Source organism: Telopea speciosissima, chromosome 6, assembly GCF_018873765.1.
Source record: "Telopea speciosissima isolate NSW1024214 ecotype Mountain lineage chromosome 6, Tspe_v1, whole genome shotgun sequence".
Lineage (NCBI taxonomy): Eukaryota > Viridiplantae > Streptophyta > Magnoliopsida > Proteales > Proteaceae > Telopea > Telopea speciosissima.
The window spans coordinates 39,347,418-39,356,825 of record NC_057921.1 but is presented as its reverse complement, the minus strand read 5'-3'; the positions used below and the strand labels follow the sequence as shown (position 1 = coordinate 39,356,825).

Sequence of the window (9,408 nt, the reverse complement as noted above, 5' to 3'; positions counted from 1 at the left end):
CTACTTTTTTGTATCCTAAAATAAAATTTGTTTAAAAAAAAGAATCTTGAGCATTTTATACTTGGGCAAAAGTTTTCATGTACGGCTGTGCATGTGCAAGACCAGCATTAAATGCAGTCAGATTGGCATAAATGCCTATCTAAAATGACATAAAAGCCCCTGCACCCCTTGTTTGATGGAGTGAATGGGATAATCTCCCGTAAGACCTTCCGATCCCCTCACACTTATTATGTGACTGAGAGAATACTACTAAAGTAATACGAGCTGGATCCAGATCCTCTATTGCTGCCTACCTGTCCTACGCCGTGCTGCGCAGACACAGTAAGGCATGTAATAACCTCCTTACCCCCACTCGGGCACGGCCATCGGGCAGAGGTAACGTGGTAATTGCATGCCTTACAGTGTCTGTGCAACATTGGCGCAGGACGGACAGGCGGCAGTAGAGGATCCAAATTGATACCGGCAACTGTATCATCCTGCAGACAGTAGGGACCACCACCGCCACCTTTTCACCCATCAAATATGATCTATGTTTATAGATATGGAATTATATATATGGCTTAAAAGTCCTTGCAATTTCATAAATTTATTTATCTCTTCATTAAATTAACACTCTTAAGTGATTGTAGAGGAAACCAGAGGGGTCTCCAGGCCATAACTTCCCACCCTCAGGTCAACGATCCATGATTAGCTTCTCTGCTATTTAAATACTAAACTGGCACCATCCCTTAACACTTAGGAAATCCCCTTAATTAGCACTCTTCTCTGTCTCTCTCTCTCTGATACCCATTTCCAATTAAGCTTCATTGTTTGTCTACATAGTTAGGATTTGTGGAGACAACAATTAATGTATCAATCAAACGGAGAAGCCCAACAGAAATCAGCAGCACAAGCAGCTGCACCATATCCTTCAGCAACTACAAATGGTGGTGGGCAAAACCCGATCTTTAATGGCAACATTAATGGTAGTAGCACTCCTACAGAGCCTTGGTCCACTGGTCTGTTCGATTGTTTCCAGGATCCCAATAATTGTAAGCTAATTCTCTTCTTAATTTCATCTTTTTCATTTTTTCCCTTTTTGGTGTGTGTTTGGTACCGGTGTCTTTTCTAATTTCTTTCTTTTGTTTGTGTCTTGCTCATTTGTGAAGGCCTCATCACCTGTTGTTGCCCCTGCGTTTCCTTTGGGCAGATTGCTGAGGTTGTAGACAGAGGACAATCATGTAAGTAATATATATGCACTACGTACTCATGCTCTAGACTCTCTTCAACAGTTTTCTCCTCTCAGGTTTCCTGCCCGGTCAGGTTCGTAAGTTCCTCTCATAGGGAGGGCGGAAATGATGACCTCACCCCACCCGGGCAGTGTGTTCGGGCAGGGGGTGAGGTTGTCATTTCCGGCCCCCTTTGAGAGGAACCTACGAACCTGACCGGGTAGGGAACCTGAGAGGAGATAGATTCTCTCTTCAACGTACACTGGGTTAATTCTGTTATTGGTGAAGCCTGATCTCAATCTAGAAAGTGTTGTGGTAATTCTTCGACGGGCCGTTTCGTCTTCGAAATGCGTCAGAATGGCCAAAAAAGTGCGTACATCAATGCCATAGGCACTGTCCTCTATACAGCTCGTCGAGAACTTCTATTTGATATGTATTTTGACCTATTTTGGTTCAGCTCCGAAACAGGTTGTTTTCAGGGGGGCAATTTTTTACTTTCTAGGGTTAGGGTTTTCTTATATAATGTTGTTATCTCTTTGAGACATGTGTGAGAGTGTTTTGTATTTCGCTTCATAGATTAGTGGATGGATTCATATTATCACTCGGCTGTGGGTATAGCCTTCCTTCTTGGGGGTGATTGAACCACGTAAATCTTGTCTTGTGCGTATGTGTTTCTCTTTCTCTTTAAATTTTCTTCTGCAAATCGCCATTCTAGGTGTTGAATTAATTCTTGTGACCATTTGTATCTGTAGCTTGTGCGATGGCGGGCATCACCTGGTACGCGTTGGCAATATGTCATTGTGCATGTCTCTACTCATGTACATTTCGAACAAAGCTGAGGGCACTCTATTCGTTGCAAGAAGATCCATGTGCAGATTGCCTTGTTCACTGGTGCTGCATGGGTTGTGCCCTTTGTCAAGAGTTCAGGGAGCTCAAGATCCGTGGTGTTGATCCTTCTATTGGTAAAATACCATTATATGCTTCTGTTTCCTCACAGCCAATATGGGTTCAGAATGGGCTTTTATAGCCCAGCCCAATTCAGTTCTATAAAAGTCCAACTGCAAGAGGGCTTGGATTGCATTCACCTGGCCTGGTGGGTTCAAAACCTGGTTGGGTCTCTAGAACTAATCTAATAGTCCAATTGTGATTTGTGAGTGGACTGGAATTGGATTCATCAGGCCTTTTAAAAGACCAAACTATTTAAATTAAAGTCAAGCCCATCACATTTTCAATTAGGGGAAAAGGTTCTCTAAGCCAAGATTTTGAGGGTACTCTCTCTCTCTCTCTCTCTCATATATATATATATCCTTTTCACATGAGATGACCTCTCTGCCTCCTATGTACGAATGTACGAAGTCATCTTATCACTCCTCATGGGTGTGCTCCCTATGCCGCTTGCTCAGAGAACCCTCTCCCATACAATTATGTTCTATTTATGTAACAGGAGACGAAAATGCGAGATTGTGTTACACCTCGGCAGCATTTGGTATGTGCTCTTGGAATGCATTTTAAGTCGATTTCGCATTTGTTTTTATCACCCGAGAATGCGAAATCAACCTAGAATGCCTTCTAAGAATCCACACCAAACACAACCCTTATCTAGAACCCTTTTCGGTATGCCTTCCATAACTACCATGTGTCAGCTAGGTTAGTAGTCTAAATTGGGTTTATTTTTTGTCTACATCATCATTTAACCATGATCAGAATCACCAAATGAACTCTGCGAACGGGGAATGCCCTTGTTAATCAAGAGGAAAAGTTTATATGTTGTAGGACATATAGTTGAGATAAGCCATCAAATTTGATTGGTGTGCTATTAGTGAATTTCCAAATTTATCTAACAATAAAACCCGCCAAATCATCAATCCACGTGTCAAGATCACAGCAGGCCTTCTTCTGATCAATATTTATGAGCATATAATCCTACAAATTAAATTATATTTTGAGGAACTAATTTGATTATGATACTTAAAGCCATTACTTATACTCACATAAAAATAAATAAATTTTGTTTAATTTATTTGGCTTTTGGTGATCATGTAAAGGTTGGCAAGCCAATGTTGAGAAGTGGAACAAAAGTGCTGCTACAACTCCCCCAACTGTTAAACCAGGCATGACTCGTTAGGCTTCAAGGGAAGAACTACTGCATCCGGCATCAACATTAGGACTTTTAGTGTTTAGTTATGCATCTTTAATTCCTTTGCTTTTATATTCATATTTGTTCAATTTGTTAACATTATTGAAACTGTTCAATTCTGTATTTTAGGCCTGGGGCTGAGTTGTAGTTTTATTTGAAGATTTATAAATTTTTTCCAATGAAAGATTTTTTTGTTTTTTTAATGCAAGCTTGTGATGTTTGGTTTGGGAGTTTCTTTTCCTTGCATATGGAACTTGCAACAAATTAATATCAAGTATCTGAGAGAGCAGGGGTAAGACTGCGTACATTATGTCCCTCCCAAGACCCCACAGTGACGGGAGCGTCGTGCACTGGATATGCCTCCTATTTTTTTTATCGACAATATGAATAGAAATTTGTGTGTTAGTTAGTGCAAGTTTGCATGGTCATTAAAACACCTTTCATTATCTCATGTATTGCCTGAGCTAATTCTTACGACATATTTATTTGTACAATAGTACTTTAGACATTTATGTGGAAGTTTGTATATAACTTTAGGGGAAGTGTTCTCTGTTTGGGAGCATGGTTCCTGTGGTTAAGGATGAAATCAGACATGTAGTTAACTATGCCCAGAAATTGCTGAGTCTGGTTAGTGGTGATTGGTTCATTTGGAAATTGTTGTAGTGAAGTAACAATGTGGGGCTGCAAATGGTATTGGCCTTCAAATATGGTGATTCCTAGAAAATCAATTGTAGGAACACCAAATCACCAATGACCATTTTCATCCCTCTTCATAATAATATCTCAGGGTTTATAATAATTACTTGGTATATCTATTATATGAAAGTTAACTAAAGGAGACACATTGTCTTCTTATATTGGCATCATACACGTTTAGAAGGGTAAAGGAGATTTTTTCTGGTAAAAAAGAGAGAACAGTTTCCGTGTGTGCTTATTCATAAGTTGTGAGGGGACAAGTATATGGTACACTACGGTCACATATCCTCCTTTTTCCCCTAACTAAATTATGCCTATAATTGATAACCGAAAATGGTCAAAACTATATCCAATCGAAGAAAGATGTTATCCAAATGCAGTTCAAAGTCTAGGGATTTCGTTATTGACATCTTTCAAGATGTTAAATAATTTGTATTTTTTTTTTGGGAAGCAGTTTTCTATACGGGAGTGTGGCCTACGCCAGCACTCCCATGTGTCTATCCCTCTCCTCCTTAAAACAAGGGGGCAGAGGTGTCTTTTCACATGGGGGAGGAGAGAGATGGACTCATGGGAGTGCTGGCGTAGGCCACACTCCTGGATAGAGAAATTTTTCCCTTTTTTTTTTTTGGACCCTTTTAATGTAAGATACATTTTTTTCCAATAAGGCCAGGTAAATACAGTCATTTCATATGTATACTCGAGAAGCGTATGACAATGATACCATTGATAATAACATAATGATTTTATTTTTTCAAATTATTTTTAAAAACTCTTTTATACCCTTCACTTAAAGAACTTTCGTGGAAAAGACAAATGAAATTAAAAAAGTGTAGTTTAACTACACCTATAGAGGTGTTATTCATATATGGATTTTTTTATTGACGAATCGAGATCCTCTACTTCTGCCTGCCCGATTTTGCTGTGCGCCCTGCAGACATAGCAGGGTGGTGCAAAGACCGCTTTACCCCTGCCTGAGCAAGGGTAAGGTGGTCTTTACCGCCTTGCTGTACGTAGGGCACACGGCAGTACCGAGCAAGCGGAAGTATATTATCCGGATTCTTTTATTGACAACCCTTAAAGTGACACATAATTATGACTTTATTTTTTAGCCCATTTTGGTATGATCTACATTTTGCTCCAAATGAGGGTAATAATGTCATTTTACATGCATACTTGAAAAATATGTTCGATAATTACACATTTTGATAATGTCATTTAAGTTCCAACTCATTTTTGAGAATTCTTTTATTCCCTGATCTTAAAAATATTTTGAGAACAAAAAACAAAGGAAAATTAAAAAGAGGTGCCAAGTTCTAAGTACATCTATAAACACGATAATAAAAATCTCATTTAGACTTTTACCCAAAAAAAACAGTCTCATTCAGACCTTCTGATAATAACTTAATTTTGGTTGCACTCTAATATCTCTTTTTTTTTTCTTTTTTAATTTTTTTTTTATATGGGGGTAAAACTAGTGAGATTTAATCGGAGAGAGCAATGAGATTTTTACTATTCAAGTACTAGTCAAGGGTTCTGTTGTAAAGTGAATTCCATATCTCTCTTCATTATTATTCAAGATATATATATACAGTGGATTAGGTTCTAGAACCTTCATAATGTAAATACAATACTAGACACGTGTCCAGATGACTGGTGTAGATGTATCCTCATCAGGTTCTACCAAAAAAAAAAGTACTAGTCAAGGGTCTTGAGTCTCGAGACCAACTAGTGATTAATAACAATGAAACGTGGAATTAGAAATATTCCATCTACAAATGGTAAAACAATAGGATTTGGGATTTTCTCCACTGAATGTGTGTAGCACAGCCCAGCTGTTGAAAACCTCATTGGGCACTCATTGGAGAGATTCAAATCCAAAACAATACCCTATAATTAAAAAAGAACTGTCTAAATAAGGTTACCCCTCATATGGGCTTCATTTACAATTGGACCCATCACATAAAGAAAATCACCCCCTTTTGGCATGAATCTAATTGAACAGACTCCAAAGTGCTCAGGGAGCCCCTTTAACAAACCTTCCATTAATAACGTGACATTTATTCTAACTTCAGACCTTAATTAGTAAGTTCACATATAATACGCCTATTATATGTGTATCCGAACGTTTAATTTAAAAAAATTTATTTTATCGTATATTTTCATATATATGGTAAAATACTTGTTTTTTAAGTGAACCCGTATTATATATGTATTAAACACGAATTAAACGCATTTAATATTTTTTAATTCAAGTTTAGTTTAGTTTTAAAAAAAAAAACTCAAAACTTAAAAAAGAAATAGCGCAAAACAAAACCCTTGCATAATACGATTTTGGTCTTCTTCTCTTCGAACCCTAGCCATCGACTGCTCCCATTCTATTCATCTCCGTACTCATTTCAGTTCAGGTGGCCGGTTAATTGCAGCTGGGTGAATTGGCGATTGTAGAGGCAAATGAACTTCCATTGGTGATGTTAATTAGTTCATCTTAGAGATGAGTTCATTAATGTGAGCTCATCTTAGAGATGAGTTATAGAACACAGTATGTCTTATTTTTTTTTCTTATGTCGGATGAGATAGTTTTATTGATATTTTGATTTGTTAAATGATAATCTTATGAGATGTAATAGGGGATATTATATTGTGTTTATTTTAGTTGTGAGGTTTCTTTTTGATAAAATCATTGTCTATATGCTATTATTTTGTTTATTAGATGGTACATGTCTATTACATAGTGAATATATGTACGTGTTTTTGCTTATAGAGCGATCGTATTAAACACGTATCGAATTATTGCCGTATGTATTTTATTACATTGGATTTTTGAAAAGTATTATTACCGTCTAGTCCGTTTAATTGCCAAACATATCCGTTGCCGTTCCCGAACTTACTAACTAAGCTTCAGACACATTTCACCAATCAATTTACGTTACCTAAACCTCTAATAATGTCTCCTAACAACACAAGTTTCCTTATGCCCCCTCTCCCCTCCCCTATATTATCTCATCATTGTTAGATTTTTCCTAACAATGATGAGAATTAAGAAATATATGAGCTGACGTGACTTGCTACTTATTCTTGAGATGGACCATACCGACCTATTGTGGAAGTGGTTAGGGTTTGAAGAGTATTATAAATATTAATGATGAAGGGTTTCTACGGTTACTATTCTCTTTTCTATTTTTTTCACAAGAAAGAGAGCTATGTGGAAGTCTAGGAAACTATAGAAAATCTCTATTGCAGTTGTCCAAGTTCCTAAGTAAACTCGCATTGTTCTTCGTGTTCTTCATCAACACACAAGGATTTTCTTATTTATTCTTCTTTAACATACGTGGTGAAAGTTACACATCTCTTTCCTTTCTCTTTTGATTTTTCCAATGTGTTCTAGAGATTTATACAGAATTCTTGGTTAAGATTTGATTCAAACCATAAGTTCTAGCAATCATCTTTTCCCTTCCATATCAACTCACCTTCTCATGGACATCCATGGGAATTTCTCCAACATGGAAACCATGAAACTAGACACTTATAGCCACATCGACGATGGTGGCGAAGATGATGTCCTCTATGCTAAGCTAAAAAAGCAGATGTTGCTTTGTGCTATGTGCCTAATGGGGCCCACTCTAGTGTAAGGTCACTAGATTAGCAAGCCTAGTATGAGATAGGTTAAAGGGCTTGATTTAATGCATTCCATCAGCTTCAAAGCTTTTGGCGTATCGATCAAGTACCTAACACTTTGGATAGCAGATGATGATGAAGTCCAACTTACTGAACCATGATAGATAATTTATCCCAAATAGGGATAGAAACCATACAAACAGAATCTCCATAGGCCATTCAAGAACACAAAACAAACAAATAATAAAGGATCAGAATAGAACCACTAACCTTATTTTGAATCCATAGTGATGATAATTGCAGCAGAAAATAAAGACCAAGGTGCTTCCCCTCTATTGCCAAAGAACACTGACTTAATGAGAATACTGTATGCAATAGGGATGATGAACATTGAATATCTCGCTCTCTTTCTAGAATGTACTCATTTAACTCAAATTGAAAATAATAATTGTGATGGGCTAGAGGGGGAGGACCTAGCTCTCTTTATATAGTATTTCCTATAGGGTTTCACTCATCATAGTCCCAGTAGGAATGTACCTGGCCCACACTAAGTCAGTCCACATAAGACTCCTAATATAACTCAATGTCCCTTTATTAGACATAGGTTAGCCTAGTTTAGGAGATTTAATAAGAAACCATAATTAGATAGAATATTAATCACTAATTAAATAGAATTCTAACAAACCACTGAGTTCAACAACCCCAAATACCATGAATGGAATTGGTGTCTTCATATCCCTCAAGTTACAAATCCAATATCCATATCAAAACTAAAACACAAGTCTACTGGGGTCTTCATCCCTCGAGTTACAAATCCAATACCCATGTCAACACCAAATCATAAGAGTTCTCTGGTGTCATCATCCCTCAAGTCACAAACCCAATTCCCATACCAACATCAAAACCTGACTCAGGTATTTACTTTCCTTGTTTTTTGAGAAGCTTGAAGTTTTACTTTTGTCTAAACATAATCTGACTAGTGAATACTACTTGGATTATTGTTTTCCCGGGAAACCAAAGGAGAATCAAAACTCGAGGAGGGAGCAGACAAGCAAAACCAAAGCTAGCAAAGAACAGAGAGTTAAATAGAGAACCTCCAAGGACTGCACGTCATTTGTGAAGAGCTTGGCAGTCATGTTTTACCCATCTCATGTCATGTCCAATGATAATAATAAAAATTATCTAATAACAAGATGGGATTTATAAGATATTGTCAAATTCATCTGACTACTGCCAATTTTCTTCACCTTCCCCCCCCCCCCCACCTCCCCCTCCCCCTCCCCCTCCCCCTCCCCCCTTCTCCTTGGTTGCCAATTTTTTCTTTAGATGCAATACTCTGATCTGATGATTATCTTACAGCAGCATTTCAAACTAAAATTCAGGCAACTTACACCTCCCCAATCAATGCAGCATCTACCAATCCATACATTGAAACAGAAAAGAGTCAAATTAATCTAATATCCAGGTTATCTTAACAGAGGTTCTAGTAATGTCATAAAGCTACTAATAAGGTAGCAGGGATACTGAGTTTCACCCATGGAACTATGACATTATAATATATGACTATCAATCCATTCGCTCAATACACTGGCGCAAGACATCATAAGTTATGACTTTAGCTAGCTTTTCAATACACTGGGTTACATTTTTCTACATAGTGTGGCCACTTAAACGGGTGGCTGGATCGATGGTTGTAACTGACGACTGTCATAGACTTGCAGCGTTAGTGTAGCATTTCTCATAAAGGTAAGG

The 9,408-nt window shown here is 37.6% G+C and overlaps 1 protein-coding gene across 1 annotated transcript; it reads left to right on the top strand.

The window, feature by feature from the left end:
- Window positions 1–847: 847 nt before the first annotated feature.
- LOC122665719 (protein PLANT CADMIUM RESISTANCE 7-like) lies at window positions 848–3,372 on the top strand. The gene is made up of 4 exons (XM_043861868.1): window positions 848–1,031; window positions 1,149–1,220; window positions 1,961–2,170; window positions 3,254–3,372. The coding sequence occupies exons 1-4, from the start codon at window positions 848–850 to the stop codon at window positions 3,331–3,333; spliced, it is 546 nt and encodes a 181-aa protein (XP_043717803.1). The 3' UTR covers window positions 3,334–3,372.
- Window positions 3,373–9,408: the final 6,036 nt, after the last annotated feature.